Source organism: Melospiza melodia, chromosome 11 (assembly GCF_035770615.1).
Source record: "Melospiza melodia melodia isolate bMelMel2 chromosome 11, bMelMel2.pri, whole genome shotgun sequence".
In the NCBI taxonomy this organism is placed as follows: domain Eukaryota; kingdom Metazoa; phylum Chordata; class Aves; order Passeriformes; family Passerellidae; genus Melospiza; species Melospiza melodia.
This window is the reverse complement of record NC_086204.1, coordinates 17,084,420-17,108,427: the sequence shown is the minus strand read 5'-3', so window position 1 is coordinate 17,108,427 and position 24,008 is coordinate 17,084,420. Positions and strand designations below refer to the sequence as shown.

General features: G+C 39.2%; 1 protein-coding gene across 4 annotated transcripts; it reads left to right on the top strand.

The window, feature by feature from the left end:
• Nucleotides 1-1,432: 1,432 nt before the first annotated feature.
• On the top strand, nucleotides 1,433-23,230 carry SH3GLB1 (SH3 domain containing GRB2 like, endophilin B1). Of its 4 annotated transcripts, none has more exons than XM_063165767.1 (11): nucleotides 1,433-1,581; nucleotides 4,350-4,491; nucleotides 7,041-7,169; nucleotides 7,890-8,023; nucleotides 8,405-8,497; nucleotides 10,541-10,579; nucleotides 12,007-12,030; nucleotides 15,934-16,023; nucleotides 16,490-16,590; nucleotides 21,544-21,775; nucleotides 22,758-23,230. In XM_063165767.1, the coding sequence occupies exons 1-11, from the start codon at nucleotides 1,510-1,512 to the stop codon at nucleotides 22,863-22,865; spliced, it is 1,164 nt and encodes a 387-aa protein (XP_063021837.1). In that variant the 5' UTR covers nucleotides 1,433-1,509; the 3' UTR covers nucleotides 22,866-23,230. The 4 variants fall into 4 exon arrangements, with proteins under 4 accessions (XP_063021837.1, XP_063021836.1, XP_063021839.1 ...); XM_063165766.1 differs by having other exon boundaries at nucleotides 10,541-10,627; XM_063165768.1 differs by lacking the exon at nucleotides 1,433-1,581 and adding an exon at nucleotides 1,953-2,077 and having other exon boundaries at nucleotides 10,541-10,627.
• Nucleotides 23,231-24,008: the final 778 nt, after the last annotated feature.

Here is a 24,008-nt window from a genome sequence, read left to right as displayed (position 1 = left end):
TCCAGTGTGTTTGCTCATTGGTTAATTTTGGCAATAGTCTGCTATTGCAAAAGCTGCAGATTTGCTGTGACCCTGTTAATATACTGTTCCTTCCCCACGCTTGTATGCACTGCTTGGTGCAGTACGGACCAGATTTGATTTCTCCAGCAACCCTTAGGCACTCGCTGCCTCACACAGAAGTGGACATCAGGCAGAGACAGAGTACTGTGTGTTCAGATCTAAACCTTCACTTTCCCAAGCAATAATCAATGCTGTAACTTCAGTTCATATCAAAGCCAGATTAGAATATTTGTTGCTTTACAGTAGAAAGACTCCTTTGGAGAAAAAAGTCAGAGATGAAGCATTATTTGCTAGTACCAGTTCCCTCAAATTGCTTTTAGGTTAGTGAATGCCCTTTCAGTCAGAAATATCTCCTTTTGTTTGCTTCTGATAAATCTTATTCAATAAAGGAGTTCTGCCGCATACAAATTCTTTAATAGGAACTACATCACACAATCGGAATAAATAGGTTGCAGCATTGTTCCTGTAACTATTTCCCAGAGTTATGCAAAAATATGACATTACACCGACAATCTCTATGACCCAGGACAACTCGCTACCTGGGACACCCACTCCTATCTGCCTAGCAAGCAGAGCTGCAGTAGTCTGCTGTACGGAGGCACTGACATCTAGCGGGCTCCAGCTACATTTCCAGTAAAAGCAGCCTAGGGCTAAGGCGGGTCCCGAGGCAAAAGCCGTGGAGGCAGCCATGTTGTGGCACTTGTGCGCTCCCCTTGGGATGCCTTTAGCAGCTGCGGTGTGCCTACAGCTCTGGGCTCTGTGGTTTTTGGACGCTAACCCTAGGCAATAAAAGAAACCTAGGGCTAAGGCTAGTCCCGAGGCAAAAGCCGGGCCGCGTTCCCAGTGAGCGGTAGGATTTCCACGCTAGGGGAGCGGACAGACGTGCCCGGGGGGTCACCCCCGCCTGCCCGGGCTCTGCCCGTACCGCCCGCCCTGCTAGCGACTCTTCACGGCAAAGGCCGCGCCCGGCTCTCAGTCTCCTTCGCCCAGGGCTGGCGGGCAGGCTGACCCGGCCCCGAAGCAGCATGCCGACTAACTCCGAAGGCCGCCGAGAACGCCGGCATGAAAACACTGCCCTGACTCCAGGGCCACCTCTGACAGCCCACCCTACCCCGCCCGCCGTCCCCTTACGCCAGCGTGGGGCGGGCCGGGGCTGGAGCGGAGCGGGGCGGGGCTGGGGGGGAGGTAGCCGGGGCGGAGTAGCGCCAGGGCGGAGCTGTGGAGGAAGGCGGCCGAGGCGGAACGGGGCCAGGGCAGGCTGGGGCTGGGGCGGGGCGGCCGCCGGCGCCGCTCCCCCGGCCGATCCGGGCCCTGGGCTGACGCCGCGGCTCCGCCAATCGGCTGCGGCCGGGCCGGGCCCGGCACCGCCCCCGGCGGCTCCCACAGGGACGGGCCGGAGCGGCCGCCGGCGCCGCGGGTGCCCGGGCTGAGTCAGCGCCCCCGCCCAACATGAACATCATGGATTTCAATGTGAAGAAGCTGGCGGCTGACGCGGGCACCTTCCTGAGCCGCGCTGTGCAGGTACGAACCGCCCTCCCCTGCCGGGGCCCCGCCGGGACGGGGTTCTGTCGGGGCGGCCCCACGCGAGGACGCCCCGGCCGGGTCGAGGCCGCGGGTGCTCCGCTGGGCCGCCGCCGGGCCTGGCGCGGGGCGCTGGCCGGGGCGCCGGGCTCCGCCCCGGGGCCGGGAGGGGCCGGGCCCGCCGCGGGCTCCCAGCTCGGAGGGAGCGCCCGGCCCGGCTGTGCTGGCGGGGGCGAGGCCGGAGCGTTGGCCGGGCCGGGCGGCGATGGGCTGCTGCGAGAAGTCTCCTCCAGCCGGCCCCTCCGGCCGTGGGCTGGGCGGGCCCGGCGGTTCGGCAGGCAGGCTGCACTGCAGCAGCCTCGGGGGGCTGCGGGGGTGACACAGCCCAAGGTCAGACGGGCAAAGAGGGGAGAAGGCGCCGGCACTGGGAGCACGAGATGCGCCGGCATCAACTGCCGGGAGGTACGGCCGGACTTTGTGCATGCAAAGGACAAAGGTGTGTCTCGCCTGAAATAAGCACCTGGGGTTTACTGGCTGCTAGAAACGTGTTCATATCGCTGCCTGACCGGTAAAAATCGAGTTCTCATGCGACACATGAAAACCCTGTATGTGTCTGCTTAGGCTGATTGGTTTATTTTACTTTTGGTATCGATTTTCAGCTAGTTTGATAGCCCATTGTTTCAGATTTGGTCTTCCCCTTTCTTCGCAGTAAGAGCATTGTAACTGTCTTTTGTTCCTTAGCGCTTGTCTTGAGCCGTAATCCCCTTTCCTTATATAATCAAACTTGAACAGATTTGCTGTATGGAGATGGGCATCCAAGCAGTATATAGTAATCCACTTTGGTTTCTTGTGAGTTCTCACTGGGTCACAGTCAGGTTTGGAATGTGGTGAGCGTTGTTATCTAGTCTTGTCAGTCTGATGTATTGTCCTAAATGTCAATATTCAAGCAGAACCAATGATCAGCAGCGCAGCAGAGCTCTGAAAATGCAAACTCGTCAAAAAATATTGTTCAAATTCAAATGAAGTTAAAGCAGTCATTATAGCTTCTCTTTGTGGTGGAGGTATTTCCATGCTTCCCCCACTGCTCGTGGCTTCTTCCACATCTACCCCCTTCCCAGACCGACTCTTCCTTTCCTGCCTCCACTTTCTCTTTTCTTGTAGGACAAGGGGGAAAAAGGAGATGCAATTTCACCCTTCATTGTAAGATCTTGTGATGGGGCCTTGTGATTTCATTTAAGTGTATGTGTGAAATCTAACATTGTGATCTTCACTTAGCAATCTTGACGCTGCTGAGAGGATTTATGGAAATATTAATAAGAAATTTTAATAATTTTATATACAAATACTCTTATCTGTAATTAATTATAAAAAATAATTCCACACCTATTTTACTGTATTGTAAAGAATCTGTACGAAGTTTTTGAGAACACCTGGCATTGTTTAAAAAGCCTTTTAAATAGCAGCAGCAGTATGTCTATGAATAAATTCCCTTCTTCCCTATACAGCAGCTGAACTTTCTCATGCCTGCAGTTTGCTTTTATGTAGAACTGCAAATGCCAGAAGCATTTATCAAGATGTGCCTGCTATCAAAGTTGGTTAATCTACATGTGGCAGAAATGCAAACAAACTTGGACAATGCAATTTACTTACATTGTATTCTATTTCTTACTGGCCACCAGAGAACTCGTTAAGAATGGAATTGGACAGTCAGAATGCTTCCAGTCCTGTTGGTAAATTTGTTAGTGACTTAATCATAAGCCAGATTCTCCTGAGGATGCCTGACTTGGAGCAGGGATGGGATGGGATCTCTGCTGGAGGAGCTGCTGCTCTGAAGGGGGAGGGAAAGCCCTCACTTCCGCCTTTCCTTGCTTCCCTGATGTGAAATGTGGAGCTTCTCCCTGCCTGGGATTGAAAAACAAACTGCTCGTGGACTAGTGAGACTTGGCATGAATTTTGTATCAAGTGAAATGAGTTGTCTGATGGATTTATTTAGCTAAATGATGTTATATTGTACTTCATGGTCACTAAAATCACAGCTTGGATGAGAACAGCAGAGGTGGTCCTACTGTTTCTCTAAGGAATAACAGGACATCTAAAGAGTTTATCAAACACTGGTTTGTCCTATTCTAAAAAGCAACTCCTTGCCTCCAAAGAGATAGATTTTACAACTTCCCAAGAAAGTTTGGTTTAGCTTTTAATCCTTGTCTGTAGAAGCTTTCCTTAATGTCTAATTATAATTTAAATCTTCTTACTACTATAGTTTAAACTCCCTATTTTTGTCCTGTTTCCTCTGGACAGGACTTTTTTTTCAATATATTCAAGGTAGATTCAAATCAGAATCTATTTTGTCTTCAGGTTTTACATGAGGATAATTGACAAACAATTACAAAACCTACAAGATTGAAGTAATCTTTTCGTTTTCTTTATTACCTCTGGGCTTCCATTATAGTTAATGTTTTAAAGAACACTGTGCAAAATTGGACAAACTGCTTCACGTGAGAATCCTCAGTACCAAGTTTAGCAGAGGATTTCTTCATAATGTTAAAAATTACCTTTCACATATTTTTCTGCCCTTTTTAAAATCTGATAATATGGATGTGCTGGTGACCTTAACAGCTTTCAGATTTGTCCTTAGATTTTTACTGATGACTGGGGAATGGTTATATCTTTTAAAACATCATCTTCAAACTAATATAAGTGACTGTTTTAAATTTGTTCTGGAAAATTATGTCTATGAACTGAATATTTTTAACTTGACCAACTTGCAGTTCACAGAAGAAAAGCTTGGTCAGGCAGAGAAGACTGAACTGGATGCTCATCTGGAGAACCTTCTCAGCAAAGCAGAATGCACTAAGTTATGGACAGAAAAAATAATGAAGCAAACAGAAGTATTATTGCAGCCAAATCCAAGTAAGGAGCCCTTCAGGTTTTTGTTTTCAACTTTTGAATTAATAGATATGCCAATGTAAGTATTTACTTCAATAGCTATTGCATAAGGAATGACTAAATACAGCAGCTTTAACATTTGAAGGCTGCAGTTATGGAAGGCAAATTTGAAGAGCTGGGAAGAATTGGAGTCACTGCCAATTGCTGATACTTTCCCCTTTCAAATGGGGAAAACTTTATACTGAGCTTTTTAAACTGTCATATTGGTTCCATACTCTGCTCAGTCTCAGGTTGATTGGATTTTTGAATTGTTTAGTGTTTAATTGAATTTCCCATTTTAATTCCAGATATCTTGGATAGCTGTAAGAGCTCTGAAGTTCTTTATGGGGTAGATACAGTGGCTCAAGAAACTTCATTACTGTTTAATTATTTAAACTCTCTGCACAATACTAATCTGCTTGAAGCAGGCAAGATGAACTAAAATACCTGTCTTTAACAATTCCCTTACTGAGGAATTAGCACCCTACTTGAGCAATACAAAAAGTGTGAAATATGATTTCATCACTGTTGAGTCTCTTACTGTAACAGCAACAGAAAAAAAAACATGGGCAGAAGTAATGAAGTTCTATGGTGTGTTAATTTTATTTGTTTCTGAAGTTGCTGCTATGAATAGTAATGTTGAGGACATCAGTTTCAGCTTCATCCTACACTTGTACTAGAGTTTAGAGCTATAGGAATTTGCTTAATGTATAGATCTAGATTTTAAGTCAAGACCTGGTGTCCAGTCAGTGGGTGAACTACTTCACTGAAAAAATCTAAACCTCCTTTGGGTTTGCTCAAATGATAATTTTATAAAACTGCTATTACTTCTGCACTGAAAACAAATGTTCTCCTTGTAATGACATACTGAGCTAGGATTTATTAGTAAAGGTAAATCATACACTGCTAACACTTCTCTAATGCCAAATGGATAAATTCTTTATTACAGAGACGTTTGAAGTATTACTTTGGAAGTGTGTTGCATCTTTTAGTTCCATAAGAGCAGTATTTTAAAAATAAGCCAACTAATCTTGTGAGAAGGATGCAGCAGAACTTGCAGAAAATTCTAGCTGAAGTTTCTACTTTTGTCTAGGCCAGAGGAAATAGTTGACTGTTTCATTCAATTCAATATTTTAGTATGTCTTGAACTCCTTCAGAAACTTGTCAGCTTTGAGTATTGAAGCACTGACTGGAGGCTAGTGGAAGTGTATGCAGAAGTTTCAGTGGAAGGATGATATATAGTAGTGTCTCAGTTCTGCTCTCCAGTCCATTTTCTTATGGCTAAAAATACTCACCATTGAGCAATGATCTTTGTGAATGTAACTTCAGCTGTTTGCTGGCCTACTTGGAGAAGGATCACATGCTGCAGGGAGCTGCTTTTGGTGCTTGTTAATGGAGTGACCCTGTCTGGGGGAGGAAAAATCACTTTCAGTCCCATTTATAATTGTACCTATAGATCAGACCTATGTAATAGTCCAATAATTTTAGATTACTTTCCAGTTCTTTTGTGATTTAGTAAAAAATAAATATGGATGGAGTAAAGAAAACAAATAACTTCTGATAATTTCTGGTTCACTCTTGCTGCCAGGGAATGTGCTGATACCCATAATTGTCTGTCTTAGATTAATTTGTGACCTGCATGAGAGAGTAGTTATTTAATCCACTGCTGTTGAAAGTTGTCTAATTAACAAGTAGTATTAAAATGGCAGGTTTGTTCACTGGAAAGCTTCTTTGTGGTTGTCTGTACTATTTTTGCTGAAATTAGTTCTTACTGACTGTATAAATAAGGCCAGCTAGGTGAGAAATGAAAGCAGTTGGTCAGAGAAATTGGGTATTGCATCTGAGGAGTTTGCTTTTTCAATTACAGAGTCCCTGGTTAGGTGTGTGAGGCCTTTCCACTGAAGAAGCTCCCCGTGGCTTAGTATTGTGATAGATGGGTAGTAATACTCAAATAGTCTCAACAAGTTTTTCTGATAATTTTATTGCTCAGACTAAGAAAATATGAGAACATGAAATGAAACATTTTCTAATAACTTTTAATGGTTTCTTTCAGAACATTTCAAGGGAGCATGGGAAGGAGGATATAATTTCTGGGGCTATTGAACTTTCAGAATATCTTAATAAGAACTTAGAGTAGTTGATGAACTTAATTCTTACTGCAAATTGTAGTTAACATTTTTTTTTTTTCTGGAAGGGGAACAAAAGACTGGTTTTTTAAGGAGAAGTATTCTGTTATTGCTCTTACTGTGGAGACTTCTGATCAAAATTCTGAAAAGCTGTATAACTATGCTAATGGAGAAGAAAAGTACACATTTTCACTTTCCCAGATGGCTCTAGGAAATACTTGAACATGGCATGGCAAACATGGAACATGGTCAGTTTTCAGGAACAGGATCTCCAGCCTAGCATTGTTCACTTAATATTGAGTTTAGTGGCTGGATTTTGGAATTCTTTTTTTGTGTTCCTTTTTCTTGTTTGCTTGTTTCTAATTTATGCTTTAAATGACAGTAATTATTTCAAATAAACCTTTTTAGATGCCAGAATAGAAGAATTTGTCTATGAGAAGCTGGACCGCAAAGCACCAAGTCGCATGAATAACCCAGAGTTACTAGGCCAGTATATGATTGATGCTGGGAATGAATTTGGCCCAGGAACAGCCTATGGTAAGAAGTAAAAAAATGCATAGATACAGGCTTTTTTAACAATATAAAAATGTATTTCTTGTCTTCCTCTAGATAAAATTATTTCTTGTCTTCCTCTAGATAAAACTGTTGAATGACATTTGTATCAGTTTGAGTTGACTTGCTGTATTAGTGAGCATTGGGAGATCAAAACTAAAATTTAAAGTATTGCTCAGTTAATGTGTAAATGCATATTTAGAAGTTTGAGTAGATGGGGTGAGGAAAAGCACATCATTTTCCAGTATCTCAAGCGTTTTCCTTGCTACCAACTACTCCTGTCTTAAGAATGTTGTGTAGGAGAGGAAGTTGTTGGATTAAAATAAGTAGGTATGATGTCCAGTTCTGAAATAGATGTTCACCATGGAGTTGCCATAATATGTGGTCTCATTGAAATCTTGCCTTGGCCTGTGATTGATTATAATAAAAATGGTTTAGCTTGTTGTTTGTGTGGGTGCTTATTTTGGTGTGGGGTTTTTGTTTGTTTTTATGTTGGTTTTTTTTGGTGTTTAGTTTTGGGGGGATTGGAGTGGTTTTTCTGGGAAGGGGTTGAGTTTTTTGCACATTATATTCTTTCTTTTGAAGGCCCTTTTCATGGCATTGGATTGTTTTTCAAACTGCTGGTCTAAACTTTCCTGACTGTGGCAACCAGTTTTGTTAACCTCCTGCCTGAACAATATGATTAACATATTTTTTCCTTTGCAGGAAATGCACTCATTAAATGTGGAGAAACACAAAAGCGAATTGGGGCAGCAGACAGAGAACTCATTCAAACTTCTGCTATAAACTTTCTCACTCCCCTAAGAAACTTTATTGAAGGAGACTACAAAACTATTACTGTAAGTTGAATTGTACATTTTTCAGAATTTCACACTAATTGTAACTGTCAGTCTTCAAAATGTAGTAGTAGATAATGGTGCATTATTACTTTCCTCCAGGTAATACAGAAAAAATCAAGTGAAATTTGTGCCTTTGGAGTATTTTCTGGTTTTTGCCGACGTAAAAACATGATAATAATGAAAATGTTAATTTGGTAACTATTGTACTATAAGAAGTATGCATATTGAGCATAAACTGTATGGGAATAATTGGGATCTAATTCTGCCTCTCCAACTGAAGAACTTTTATTTACATGATACTTCATTAAAAGCATTTCCAAGCAGACAGTCTTTTGCTTGTATGTGTACTCATTCTCACAAACTAACTTAACTCACTTTCAGAAAGAACGTAAACTGTTACAGAATAAAAGACTGGATTTGGATGCTGCAAAAACCAGACTGAAGAAGGCAAAAGTTGCAGAAGCTCGAGCTGCAGTAAGTAGAGGGCTTTTTTTCCAGTTGGTCCATAACTTTCAGATGGATTGATACATATTTATCAACTTGACTGCTTGGTTATGTTTCCAGTCCTAGCTTCTTACCCTGGTTGTTTTTCTAGGTACTTTTGTAAGAAATGCCTTAGTGGAACACAAGTCAACAGAAGTGAGTTACTGATCGAGGTGTTAGTCTTCTACTTTTAAATATTCCATCAAGTTAGACTTACTTACTCTCTTCTTGTTTTATAGTAGATCAGCCTATATTGTCAAAAATTGATTGATACAACCTGCCAATATGGGTGTAAATACAAATACCTGAATCTCTGCAAATGTTGAAGTGTGGGTGTGAAGTGTGTGCTTTCAACTGATGAACCTATCTATACTTAACTTCTCTCTGTCAAAAATATTTGCAGTTTCTCTTTATGTATTGCTTACTATTTTACACCACCAAACAGAGGTGAGACGTTTCAACTTGGATGACTTGAACCATTCTGATTCCCTCAAAAAATGCTTATTCAAGGAGATTAAATTGAAAAAGAAGGTTACTGCTTTTTAAACTCTTAAAATGCTCTAAGTGAAGGAATGGGCTGTTGACTGTATGTAGTTTCATCAGGATATATTTACAGTATTTTCATAGCTATCTTTTGACTTCTTTCCTAAAGGTTCAGCAGTTAATGATGGATAGTGATTTCTCCTGTAAGGGTTAATGCAGTAAGGGTCATGCAAATAAAGAAATCCAGTTAATTTAAATACACAGGGACAGTGTACATGATGGAGAGGAAGAAGGACTGACAGATTTTGCTGGCTTTTCAAAATGGGTGTTTGTCCTGAAGGATCTCAGAGACATTGTCTTGAGCTTTGAAGTGCATCTTTGCGATGACAATCCATCTAAAAACCAACATGATCTCTACCTGACAGTTCTGCTCTTGTGTGTCAGTCCATGTCATGCACACTGTCCCTCTGTATTTAAACTATCTGTATTTTTAAATCTACACATGCATTTTCCCTTATGTAAATTCTCTCCAAAAAGAGTCACTTCTCTATTTGTCAAGCTTTCTTAATTTGTAAGACTAACTATGGAGAACAGAGAAGGTTTTGATCAGCAAGCAGTGCAATTTCGAAGCAATGGATAGAGGAGCATTGGATAGTTAACTATTCCTTTGCTTGACTTTGTTCAGAGTTAAGTTAAAAAGTGGTTTTATTATTAGCTTCCTTTGTGGTATGGTGGCAAGTATGGACTTTGCTTTCTAAAGCAATGAGAGTTGTTCCCCTTGAGCTTGGTATTAAAATTTTATATATATATATATATATATATATATATACATATATAAAAAAAACACTGAAGTTTTAATTCATCACCAGTGCAGTCATTCAGAGCTTGGTGCCAATTGCTGCTGCTCCTATTTGATCCCGTGTATTCCTACAGCAAGTATGCAGTTTTATGCACATAATTTAGTGCTGGAAGAGCACGAAACCCTAAACCTCTTCACTATTTTGCCTATACTTTGCTGTCAAAATGTAATTAAAATTAATATGCATGTGTAAGAAGTATCAGATTGTAGAATGCCAGCAGAAATAACCAAATTGCAGCTCTGCTTTATCCTCTGCATTGTATAAGTGAGAATTAACCTGGATGTAGGTGTGATGCAAGTGGGTTAGATTCTGCTGGCTCCCTTATTTATAAAGGAAGAAACCTAACTAACAGGGCTGGACTGATAGGTTAGTGTAGTGTATTGAGCTATGACACAAATTTTTATGCTTTACTATTTTCTGTGACAGGTTAACGTGCTAAATTTTATCTACATGTGATTACATATTTTTAGAACTGGGAAAAATAATTTGAAAATTGCTTGTCCTATGCTGACTCTACAACTGAAACAGCTTAGTTCAGTATTTATAATCAAAATCTAAACTGTTTTATTTATCTATATTCAATTCACAATCTTGTTTCCCTTAAACTTGCAGTGCTTTGTGCTGATAATCTATTTGCCTGCTATATTTGCAGTTTTTTAACTTGCCTTTGTTTTTTATCTATACACTTAAGCAACTAAACATCTCTCAGCCTGAAGAGAATAACATTATGGTAAATGTCTCTTACATGCTCAACTTGCTGCATGTAAAATGGCTAAAGGTTTGTTGGCCTCCTGTGTTCATTCATTTTCCAGTCAAATGTTTCCTCTTGCTATCCAGCTCATTTTGTTGTTTTCCATTTGAAAATGGATTTGTGAAATGCACTAAATACACTTATGTCAGTACAGCATTGGATGTTATTTTTATCAGATTATTTCTGATAATTTGAAACACACAGTATTCTAATTTCTCTGATTTTATGAATGTAAACTTATTATATAAAGGAGTTAATTTTTCACTTCTGAAATTATTTTCAGCTATTAGAGGAAAGAAATTGTTGAGTTTTCCTATCTTTTTAATATGTGTGAAAGTTAATTATGTGAAGCAGACAGGAATATGTAGAAATTATTCCCTTCCAGCAGTGTGTTACAAAGAACTGCAACTGAGTGATGTCACAGGAGTTAATGGCTTAACTTAAAGTGCAATGTATCCCAAACTTATTGCAAAGACTCCCTAGTGCAGCTGGTTTTAGCCCTATAATTGTGAAAGTGGAAGAGAAAGGGATTAATTAGTTCTGTACAGCATAGACTGTGCTGTCCAGCCTGTTCTGGTTGAGGTTTGGATCTGCACAGCATATTGGATCTCATCTCAATTTAGTGTTCCAGACTTCTCAGCTGTGATCAGATAAAAAAATGAGCAAATAAACTTGTTTGTTACAGTTTGCTCCTGCAACCTTTATACACATTTCTTCCTACTCCTGATTGTGTCATCATCTTACAGTGGCAGAAGATGAAAATTAAAGAACCACATTGCAAGAGGGAATTGAAAGAGCAAGCTGAAGTAATTAACTTTTAGACTCAATCCCTTGCAGTTCTATGATTTTGCTGCGCTGCTTGCTACTACTCTAATTCTCAATGTGAGATACCTCTGTAGCAGTTTCAATTAAATTTAGATTTCAGTCAAAGTGCTGTGAAATAGAAAACTGGTAATGAAATTAGCAAGAGAAAACATTCATCTGTTTCAGTGTAAAAATGAGAATAGCTTTCCATAGTTTTCCATTATTTAACACATTAAGGTAACTTAAATTCCTCCTAAGGTAATTTGGTTTGTCTGATTCATGTCATTTTTTAAAGTAGTTATGTCTTGTGTTGTAATAGCTTGTTTTAAGTAGATTCTTGTAATACATGAGTTCTACAAGTCACACTCTCCTCAGTATCTAACTTGTTTCATAGAGGTAATGCTATCCATAATCATAGTAGATTCATTGTGTATGAAGGGCTTTGGGCAGCTGACTTGTAGCACTCCTCAAATCCCTGTGAAGTTCTGAGGACAGGAAAGTACTTCAAAGCCAAAGTGTGATTATATACTATAATAGAGTGCCACCAATGTCTAAGTTTGTATGTTTTTATTTTCTCCTCCCCCATTCTTAATGCTGACTAGATATGGGCTGAGGAAGTGACAAAAGTAAGTAAACAATTTTAAAATTGCAGAATTCTGAAATCATAACTTGTGCTGGTCTACAGTAATAGGGGATATTACATGTTGTTGATTTCAGTCTGATGCTGGCAGCCTGATGCATTAGATCAGAGTACACTGGGCCCCTCCAGGGCCTTTCTGGTTTCAGTGGCAAAACAATGCCTGGGGCTTGTTTTATGGTAAGCTGTTTCTGGCTGTCACTCAGTACCAGTACCAAATGATTCTCATGAGACAAGATACAATAGACTACTACAGGACTTCTCTCAAAATTTACTGGTATAATATCCTTATCAGAACAAGCTTATTTGAAATTTTTCAGAAATATTTGGGTCTAGTAATCTAAACTCTCCTGAAAACACTGATCTTCAAATTTTACCCAGAACATGGAGCACCTCACCTTTCTCTCCAGTGTCACTAGATTTTCAGCAGCCTAAGTTAGAGGGTAGGACATCTGAGAAGCACACCTGCATTGAAAGCTGGTTTGTAAGTTTAGGATTAGCCTTGGGATGGGCGTTGCAGCCTGCCCTGTTGTGCCACCCCTTGGCCAGGGACAAACTCAGAGGAGCTAATGGGCTGTTGGGCAGTGGCTGCTGTGGTGCCTTGAGAAGGGCCATTCATTTCTCATGGGCTCACTGCCTCTGACAAGCCAGCATTGGCAGCAGGCTGTGAGGGGGTGTGCTAGCAGGGAAGGAAGGGTTTCTTAGTGGATTTCTGTAGAGGAGGGGTAATTAAAGTTATGTCAATAGAAGGGACAGCAGGGGCTTTGGAGTATGGTTTTTAATGGGGAACTAGCTAGGCAGCTGTGGGAGGTGTAGGGAAAAGCCGGGATATTTCAGCTTCAAGTGAAATCTTGGGAGTTATGGGAATTGCTCTTCCAGCTTTCTGTGAGTTGTGCACACAGGTGAGGATGAGTGTCAGTTCAGAGGGAAGGAGGCATTTAAAGTAAAAGGAGGGTTAACTGTAAAAGGAGGATGAGGTCAACTTTGAGCCTAAAGTCTGAGAATTATTTAATGAATTAAGTAAAGTAACATTTGGAAGCAGGAAACCCCTCTGCTGGTCCTATATTGGGGAACAAATGGCAGGGAAAAAATACTGCTGTATTGAAAACTAATCTTGAAGCTATTTGCTTTTCAGAGACAAGAACAAGCAATTTTAAGGGTAGCAAAATTTAACAGATTATGTCTTGGAAAGAAGAAATACTACAAAGTGTTTAACTATATAACTATAAGTGTTTAACTATAAAGAAGACAAAAAACTTTAGCTTCTGTAATAAATTATGTAATTCAAGGTCCCCTTTTTAATGTAGTATATAAATAGCAGAGACTATTGAGAAGAAATGACAATATTATGTACTGCCAGTGGAGCAGTAATCCATCCACATTTCTAAAGGCAATCTGTCCTTTTGTGTTTGAGAGTTGGAGGAGGAGATTCATAAATGTTTGCAATTTAAATATAAGATTCCCAGCAAAAAATTCAGACCATCCAGTCATCTCTGGCTCAGTTATGGCAGTTTTTTTTGAGTTAGAATAAAAGATGTGCGTGGTGGCACAAATGACTAACTTCAGTTTAGCTTCCTCTAACTCTGTATTTCAGAAGGAATATTGACTACTAGGCACAGCTGTGTATCCACTACCAGTGTTTTACTCAAAGCATGTCTGGTAAAACAACATTGGCAAGGTCATTTTATTTCCTATGCTTTTATGTGTGTTGTCCCTTCACTGCAGGATTACACAGTATTTCTAAGAGGTCCTGTACTCCTGTGTGAAATCTGGGGAGATTATTTACATATGAGTACTCAGATTCAAAACCTGGGATCATATTCTGTAATTGCAGAGCAAGTATGATTTTGAGGGATGTTCATGAGACATACCTAGTGAGGTCTTTTAATGATCCTAAAACCACAATACAGCTGCACCTGGGAAGTTTATGCTTGTATTTTTGAGCTCTTCACTCTGTTCAGAAATAAAGGTGATAAGGGCATAAACTCCCCAGATTAAAAGTCAGTTGGTTTTCACCTTTACCCCAAGGTGAAGAATAGATGTGCTGTCCTGGTACAGTTCACTTAGCAGTACTGAAAATAGGGATGGGCAAAGCTCATTAAAGACATAATTCGGTTAATGTAAATCTCTATAAAACCAGTCCATTGGGCTTTTGTAAATATATTTTAAGTCACTCTGTACTAAGTTAATATGTGTTACCACATTACCTACTTTTCCTTTCTTTTACAGAAAGTAGTTGATTTGCTAGAATGTTGTTGAAACAAATATGATTATTTTGATGGATATGTCCCCTTCTAAGTTCCTGTTCTCCTGTATTTACTTACCTGACAGGGAGACAGAAACACATTAGCAATTGCTGACTTCAGAGAAGCAAGACACAAAGCTATTTCTCTCCAGATAAATTATTTATTTATTGCTTTGATAGGTTTTTAAAAGAAAATTAAGATGTTGCTTTTCTTCCCCTCTTGGCCATCAGATTAGCTTTTTTCATCTGTTTGTTCTTACATTTCTCTCAAAGACTGACAGATGGATTTTGCTGCTGCTAATTCAAATTTAATCAGAAAATTCCAAGCAAAGATTCTTTCGTCAACCAACTTTGAAAACCTAATTAATTTGAAACTTGATACAAACACTGCTATCTCAGTTTTGAGTAGGAGGCCCATGGTTCTCTTTAGGAACTTCTTCAGTGTTTAATTACTGTGTAAGCTCTTCCGGTTGCCATGACTTTTAGGTAACTGTGTCATTCTTCTGTGCTCTTTTCTGAGGTTCCATGTGACTTTTCATACTGATTAACATTAGCTGAGTGGAAGAGCAGGATGGTTGCAAACACATAAAATGCTTTTAGCTGGTATCACCTCATTTTTTTCACCCAGTATCACCTCAATTTTCCTGAAAATATTTCTCTCCTTTCTGAGAATAATAATTGCTGCACCTTGGACCTAATGCAGGTTTTTTGCCCTTGAGTTTATTTTCAGAAACAAGGCACTAAATGAATATAAGCATTGAGGCAAGGTAATCCAGATTCCAGGCTGAGGACATTCTGTCTTGGAGCAATGAATCTTAGAGCACATATTCTGTATATGTGTATTTAGTGTAATTTTTGTCTTCCCACCCCCCAGAAAAAAGTACTCTAAGGTAATTTTGGCTGTGCTAGATTGAAGTAATTTAAAACTTAAAAATAATTCAGAATTGTATTTCACAGGGAATAAATTTGAATTATTGAAATATGAAACTTGTATTACATCATTTTTAATAAAGATTTTACTCTAATTGTAGCACCAAGTGTTAGAACATTTTGTATAGTTCAGGTTTATTTATTTCAAAGACTCCTTGATTACAAGCTACAGAAAGAATTGTAGTAGTTTGGTGGTCAGTATAAGGCAATAAATTATGAGATATTCTGGTGAAACTTCCCATCAAAGATTTATGTACAGCTGATTGCTGTGCAGTTACATGGCAAAAATAATGTCAGATTTACCCTGAATTATTTCATCAGAGACTCGTTCAGTTGATCTATAGAAAAAAATTACATTATTCTTGGCTGCCATTGGTATGCTGACAAAACCCCTGGTGCAGACGTGATTGTGGCAGTGAACAGTTGATTTGTTATTGTGAGAGGTGGGGTAATAATGCTGGCAAAGAAATGCCTTTCCTTTGCATATATAGTAGGTGTCTGATAATAAGCTGCTTGCTGTGTACACAGGGCCTCCACGTTTCTTAACTCAGAATGCAATTACTGGTTTTGCCTAGTAAAGGTCTGCAAAGAAAAGCCCATTTCAAACACCTAATTCATGCATTTGTGTGAGCAGCTGTGCATCAGGTGGGACTGTGGCAGTGGGCAGGTGTGGCACAGAGCACTGTACCAGTACCTGATGTGCATTCTTGCCTTTAGTCTGAACAGGAGGTGCGAATCACTCAGAGCGAATTTGACCGTCAAGCAGAGATTACCAGACTGCTGCTGGAAGGAATCAGCAGCACACATGTGAGTACCCAAAGGGTGTTGAGGAGGAAAGGCAGTATCAGGTGCCTTCTAAAGAAAGCTGCTGTAAACTACTTGGGAACTCTGGTCTGTGAGGTTTCACTTCAGTGCATTAAAGCATCAAACCACAAGGGTTGGGTTTTTTTTTTAATTCTAATTTAATATTCACTGAATTTAACTTTACTTTCCCATTAACCTTCAGAATGCAGAAGTTTTCATTTTCGTTCTTTATAACCAGCTTCCCATTCATCAGACAAATTGAGTGCTGAAACCATAAAAATGTTTACTCAAGTATGTTGATTTTTATGACATTTTATTCTGTTTGCCTGGTAAATCCAGGCACTGTGCCTATCTGGTGTTTATCCCTAAGTGCCAGTATTGGCATTAGCACCTGACCAGGTGCCTACTCCTTCTAATGCACCTGGGTGCCCTTGTGGACTGAACTCTTGAATTCTTTGCTGTGTTACAGGCACATCATCTCCGCTGTCTGAATGACTTTGTGGAAGCTCAGATGACCTATTATGCACAATGTTACCAATATATGTTGGATCTCCAGAAACAACTTGGAAGGTAGTAATACTGTATAAACTTCAGGAAAAAGCTGTTTTTAATAAATGCTTATTAATAGTAGGAAAATGTAACTGAGAGAACAGTGGTGGACACACAGGCATGCTGGGCTGAAAGGAAATGTATCTGTTCTCAGGCAATTAATATGTAATTACCCAGTGCAACTACTTCCCTAAGCCTACACACAGCACCTAAGGCTTTTTGAGAGTTGATCTATTGAGATTTTATATATTGTGTAATTGAGGAAGGTGAGCTCTTGGTAACCTCATTAAATGTGACAAAAAGAAATTTCTAGAGATTTATTTGTAGTCTCAGTATTTAAGTTGTCTTATGCTTAGTGCTACTAAACCACTGTGCAATGTGGGAAAAGTTTTTATACTTCCTATAAATTCTTGTTGCCTCTTAATTCACTACAGGTCATTATCTGATTTTCTGATGAAACCCTGTTCCCCACTCTTAACCGAGTTGCCAGCATAGATAGTGTATAGGGAGAAATCTACTTCATCCTATCTATTATCCAGAGCACACACAGTAGAATGAACAAGTTTGTCTTGTTTCATGGGTTTAGCATTTTTAAAGTAAGAGAAGAAGCTGACATTAGTTTTTATTCTTAATCCTTTTTCTGTGATGGGTGGGATTGTAGAGATCCACATACTTACATTTCATAAAGTTTCTCTATTCTAATTCTTCACAAATCATCCTTTCTTAGAGTTACACAGATCATGTTGTTTATATGAGTGTATGCACTGAAGATTTGTCTGTACTTAAAAGTTTACTCTAGTGTCTGTTCTAGGTGACTGTCTCTGAGGTATCTGTGTTTATGTTTTCCCTGACAAGGAAGTAAAAACAAAAGTGTTCTTGAGTCTTGCCCTTTTCCTGACTTGCAACTTCCTGTGGCATTTGATTTCCTCAGTTTGTTTAAATGTGTAGTTTAAAGCTTGTTTTTTAGTCTTGAAAAAGACTAAACTCCTAAATTGTAGTTTAAAGTGTTTAAAATTTTGATCCAAAAACTGCTACATCTTTAAAGTTGCCTCGCAGTCTCATACATTCCAGATAGTCAACTATAAAATGTGGTAACACACAAATACAAGTAATGGAATTGAAAGCTTGAAAACAAACATTTACAGTATTAAGGAAAAGCAACTATTAAATTAGAAATAGAGTGAAATATATTACACAACTATTTTTAGAGGATATTTTTAAAATGTGTACTTTTATCCTAGTGTACTTATCAAACAGAAGGTCTTAAACATAATTCTAAGGAAAAACATGTTCCTCTTTAAATTCTGCTTCAGGATGTACAGCTTGTCTCAGAACTGCTGTTTTTGTTTAAAATTTGTGTAAGTTGCTACCAGGTATAAAAAAAGTGTATTTGAAGAAAATAGCGCCTTTAGGAAAACAGGTGCATCTTTATGTGGCTGTGATCTGATCAGTATTTTTAATAAAATTACTATGACTGGTAGAAAACCAAAAGCATGGAAGCTTTGCAAAATTCTAAGTGCCTCTAACAGTGAAATGAAATTTCCCTGCCTATGTGGATTAAAATAGTTATGGTATTAAATCTTGGGTGTGTCTTTCCTTCCTTGTGCAAGGAAATCTGACTGAAGTATCACAGAGCACTGGGACAGGGTCTCAGTTGTGCTCCTTGCTTCCATTTATAGGGATGTGGTGTGTAGCCCTTGCAGTAAATAAGCAGATGAGTAGGTTTGTGTTCTGTGCTCCTGAGGTTATGTGGGCACATACAGACCAAATAAACAACTTAGGCAGCTCAGCTAGATGTGGGTTGTGCTCTGGTGGTTAACACGTAGTGCTGAGTTACACAGCTTTTCACACATCTGAGAGTGGTATTGTGCAATATTCTCACATAAAAGGCAAGAACTGTGAAGGATCTGAGTTTTGTTTTGAGGTTGTTGATGGACCAGAGGCATTCAACCCCTAAGTGAGATCAGTTTGTTACTTAAAACAGAAACCTGGTTCTCAGAGGAGATGCATATGATGTTTTACCTGGGTCAGCATCTAGGGCATACACCCCTTCCTGGTTCCAAAGCTGGGCACTGATCTTCCTGATGTACTCTCCAGAGGCAACTGTAAGGAGGGTGGGGGGAAAACTTGTACTCAGTTCTCTTTATACAAATAGACATATTTTTATGGATGTTTCTCTTCAAGGTAGCACCAGCTGCTTATCTCTGTACTGCCTTCCCCTCCTGTGAGGCTGGATTGATTCTTTAAATCAAATCTCCCTTTTTTCTTGTTTTTAGTTCCTCAGTATGAACTAAACACATCTATTTCAAATATTCTGGTACTCTGGTTGCTTTTTTCCTTCCTGATAACTGCTTTTACTCTGAAGTTTCTCAGCTTCCCTGACAGACAAATGTTAACTGTGGCATAATTTTTTCTGATTATCTATTACTAGTATCTTACTCTACGAGCTGTGAAACTCCTGTTACTCAAGCATTCAAAATAAAAAACCCTAAACCAGACAATCTCTGTATAGCTGAAGCCTTCCAGTAAAATGCCTTACATATGGCTTTGCAAAAGGAGTGAGACTTAATGCTCCACTGATTGACAGACTGGTTATAAAGTTTTGGTTTTCTGTTCCACTGACTGTACAAACCAGTGACCCTTTGAACTGTGCAGAATAACTTACAGGTAATTACTGTGTTAACTGAGAACAGGTTTAGCAGTATATTGAATAGTCATTTAGCAATATTGAGAAACAGCTGATTGTCATTTAAAACTAAATCCCTCTGGTTGAATGCCAGCTAATCATGTAATAAATACATTGTGAGGCACAGCTGAGTTATACCTACAGAAATGTGGGGTTTGGTTTTGACTCCCTTTATTTTGCTGTTGATTTGTTCAGGGAACATGATGAACTAGTTTGCAAAACTAATCTAGCAAATGAGAAAAAAAGACCAAAAACATTTGGTGGAGTTGCCTTCTTGGTGAGTTGAACCAGCTCTTTATGGTCTAGTGGGGTCAAGGTAAGCCACAGGGAAGTGGGACTTCCTCCTTTGCACAGTAGTAAGCTGCTGCCTAAATTCAGAACAGCTTGCTGAAAGTCTTCCCAATTTTTACATGCAATTTGATCTGACTGTCAAGGGGCTAGTGCTGTCCTCCATACTACACTGCTGCTCTTTCCTTTTAGTCAGATACAATTGTGACTGCAAGATAAACATGTTTGAAAAGCTATTCTCATGGAAAGTTGTCTTCCTGATTTTTGGTTAGTTCAGACTGTTGAATCAAAAGCAGCAGATTGCTGGATCTGACTCAAATGGTAGAGAATGAACATCTGTGCTAAAAAGGGGTACAGGAGTGGGTCTGCCCTGTTTGGTGGCACAGTGCATTTACTGGGTTAAATGTAGTGTGAACCTGGAACCTTGTGTGCAGGACTGCTGCAGCTGTTAGAGATATGAGCTGCATTAGTTCCACTGTTTGTCACATGAACCAAAAATTAGTTGCTGCATTGATGGATTTAGTTTTTACCTGCATCAGCTCCCTAAAGCAGCTCCTCTTATGATCATAGAGCACCAATAATGCTGCAGACATGGTTAGGAATATACTGATCTGGATTTACATGGGTACAGTTGCCACTGAGCTGTGTCTTCAGAAAGAATCTGACTGGGGTGCAAGAGGTGCAAAGGGATGAGGCTGTTTTCTGGTGGGTTCATATGCATGGTGTGGATAGATCCTCCTTATGTCAAAGAGCAGGCACATGAAAGGAGGGGGTAGGCAATATGCCCAAATCCCAGATGGTAATGAAGAGGCATCCATGTAGAAGGACTGAAGAGGGAAGTTATGTGTGGGAATTCACTGGTCAAAAGAGTGGAAGGAAATCAAACTGCAGTTCCAGGTCATCATGACTCAGTCTAATTCCTAGTGCTGGCCCTTTTTTACTGCATAAGCTCTGTCACTTTTTAAAACCTCTATTGACCTACTCTTTAAGGTAGAATCCAGATGGGTGTTAGAGCCAAGTAAGGCAGCAAAGAGACAAGAAATTGTTACATCAGCTGCTAAATAACTGAATTTAGTCAGCCACAGGACTTCATCCCAGAATGTAGGACAGAGTGACATGAAATGTTCTCAGAGCTCATCATTGCTGGTCCGTTCTTCCTACCCCACTGCCCCAAAATCTCTTGCTGCTTTGCTCTCCTTTTCCTCCTTCCATTTTTCAGTCATGTTATTCTGTGCTTTCCCTTGTATCTGTTCTGTCACTCAGAACAGTTTTTTGTGACTGAGCTCATTAACTAAGTAGGAGATTATACACTTTTTTCTCCTCTTTTTCAGTCAGGTTAATGAATTTAATTGACTTCACAGGAGGGTCTGGCAAGCACTATGGCTGGCGCTGAACAAGTAGCAGCCTGACCCAGAAATGAGGAGCTTAAGTTGATATAAGTTCATTTTTAGTGTAAAAAATATTTTTTGCTTTACAGCGTGAAGTTAGCTGAATCAATGAACTGATTTAGATTACAAAAATAGTTGTGTGGTTTTTCTTGCTTTCAGAGGGAGGCTGTGGTTTTAAGTCGTATTATATTGCCCCGATTTGGTTTGTCAGCACAATCTTTTGTGTAACCACATAATTGAGGAATGAGCAGGAGGAGGTGGAGGCTACTTTTCCTGGCAGAACTGTCAAAAGAAATGTTTATCAAAGTACAGTCTGAATTAAGTTTGACCAACAGTGCTTTCTTGGTTTTGCCGTTAAGAGACAAATATCCAGGGTTTTTTAAGGTGACAGTATTCCTTTAAAATTCTATTGATTTGATTTATGCTACTTTTCAGGAACAAGTATATTTATTTATTTTATAGAACTCTTAGTGCTGCTCTCTTACTTCTATCTACTGGTGTTTATTGCTGATAAAAATAAGAATGCTAATTTAGGCATGGGAGCATGTATAATACCCTGTGTAAAATGGATTAATTCAGAAGTATTTTCTTTTTTTTTTTGTCCTTTTACAGCTTTCCATCTACTTTCCTCTCTAACAACAATCAGTCTTCCACAACTCCTGTGCAGAGTGTTTCCTCTCCTTCAGTGTTGGCCTCAACCTCTGCTTCATTGCCTTCAGTAAGCAATTCAATGGTTACTTCAGGCCTCAGTGAACTGAAGTCATCAAGTGGCAGCAGAAAAGCAAGAGTTCTCTATGATTATGATGCTGCAAACAGCAGTGAATTATCTCTACTTGCAGATGAGGTAAGAGTTTTCTATGTACCTTAATTATTTGAAAGTAAAGTGGGAATGTTTGTGAGTAGCCAGTTGAGATATGCTACATCAAAAAGTCTGTGTAGTTGATATTTAGAAAACTAAATTTCATTAATACCCCTTGGAGCATTGTCCTGTACCTATGTATCCTAATATTCTGTAGTGAGAGCCAACATGTGTGACACCATCTTAGCTTGCAAGAACATTTCATGGACAGTCAGGATGCAGTTCTGCTGTCTACTTTTCACCACACCTTTAGCACTATTTTCAATATGATTAGTCTTTCAGACATTGACTATTGCAATTTGGGAAGAATATGAAAATACAACTACTTCTTGCTTTGGTGGTGAAGGTTGTGCTGTGTTTACTCCTGTTCTGGTTCAGTTGCAGTTGTAAGTCAGAGTTTATACAAAGAAGATGGAGATAGATTGTGAAGCACAGTGCTTCACCTGGTAATGTGAATGTAGCTTAATGCTGAAGAAGAAATTGAAAAAAGAATATTCAGGACTTTTAGGTTTTTTAGTGTGCATTGCTTCAATATTTTTATTTGACTTTTTTCTTATCTAGAGAGTGACTTAGTTAGAAGCTGTGAGCTTGGAATTTCTGTGAAGATGTAGCACATCAACACCATCTGTCTTTCTATCATGCACTCCACAGAAGTTTCTTTTAGGTTGCCTGTTAAGGCTGAGGGTGAATACACAAGTTAAAGCACAATAGAAAATAAACAGTAATGAATAGAATTTCAACAGAAAAAAGGCACTTTAAAATATCATACTGTGTCTATGATACTCTTTTTCATGGACCAATGGAATAATTTTTATGAGCATTAGATTATGTTCCGTGGATGCTCATATTAAATTCTCTGTTTAACCTGGTTAATCTCAATTCTGAGACACTGGGAATCACATGTAGATAGACTGTAACTCTCTTTCCTGCAAATGAAGTTTATAATAATGTCTTTCTCTTTTTGTAGGTGATAACAGTGTACAGTATCCCTGGCATGGATTCAGACTGGCTGATGGGTGAAAGGGGAAATCAGAAAGGCAAAGTGCCTATTACTTATTTAGAACTGCTAAACTAAATGGTTGGCCTGAATAGAGACTGTCCATTATGGCAACACCATATTTATATACAATTAACGTTATGTAAGCAGGTTTATGTGTCTTCCATGTTACTGTCTTGAGGGACAAATACCAGCCATTAAAAACTGGCTTTTCTGCCAGCATGGTTGCACGGTCAATACTCTATTCAAACTTAATGTGTTTAAAGCTTTTACTTCATGTGCCAAGAACGTTTCCTACAGATTTGTTTCTACTGAAGTTTTCACTAATACAAGCTTCTACTTTTGAGTAATCTAGATTGAAAGCAGGAGGTACTGTTTTCTACTGAAATTTTTCATTAATGGCAAAGCTTTTCTTCACATAAAATAAACTTATTGTGAACTGATGCAGGTGTAATGCACGTTATTTGAATAACCAAAACCAGATGTGACACATAAACTATGTGGTTCTGTTCCCAACACTTGAGGAGCTCAGATGCGCTGAGGCACACATGGCTTCTGCTGAGTGTCTGGTACATTTAGTCAACTCTGAAAAGTTAAGGCAAGTTCCCAGTATGCTGAGATTTTAAATTGCACATAGATGGATTGGCACAAAGTAGGGACATACAATTCTGACTGGTTTTTAACCTTGCCTTGTATTTTTTTCATTTAATTGCTTTCCAGAAAAGAGATTAATTCAGTTTGATTAGTAATTATAAAAATTCTTTCAACTGCAAATCAGCCTTTATGTTAAATTAAGCACTGCATTTTGCTAAGCAAATATGCACTGTCTCCCTACATTTAAGTAGTTGTATAGATGAGCATACAATTGTTCAGATTATAGGTTGTAATGAAATTCTGCATCCCCAATTCTTATGCAACAGTTTATTGTCCTGTTCTAATTGGATTCAATTAGTGTTAGGCATTTTGCTTTGCAAGAGAATCTCCTTTCAATGCAGGAAGGAAAAAATGTTTTGAATCTGAAAATGGTTTTATGAAAGGTAGTATTATTTGTAAATAAAATAACATTTCCCTGAACACTGCACCCTTTAGCATTTCATAAGTAGCAGATTTTTAAGGCTGTAAAATGATTTAAAAAGTGTAGTTAAAGGGAATCTTCCTTTCTTTCTTCTACCTTTAGTTTCAGTATAGTTAGTTAAGTGGGTTGGACTTATAGAAGGAAAC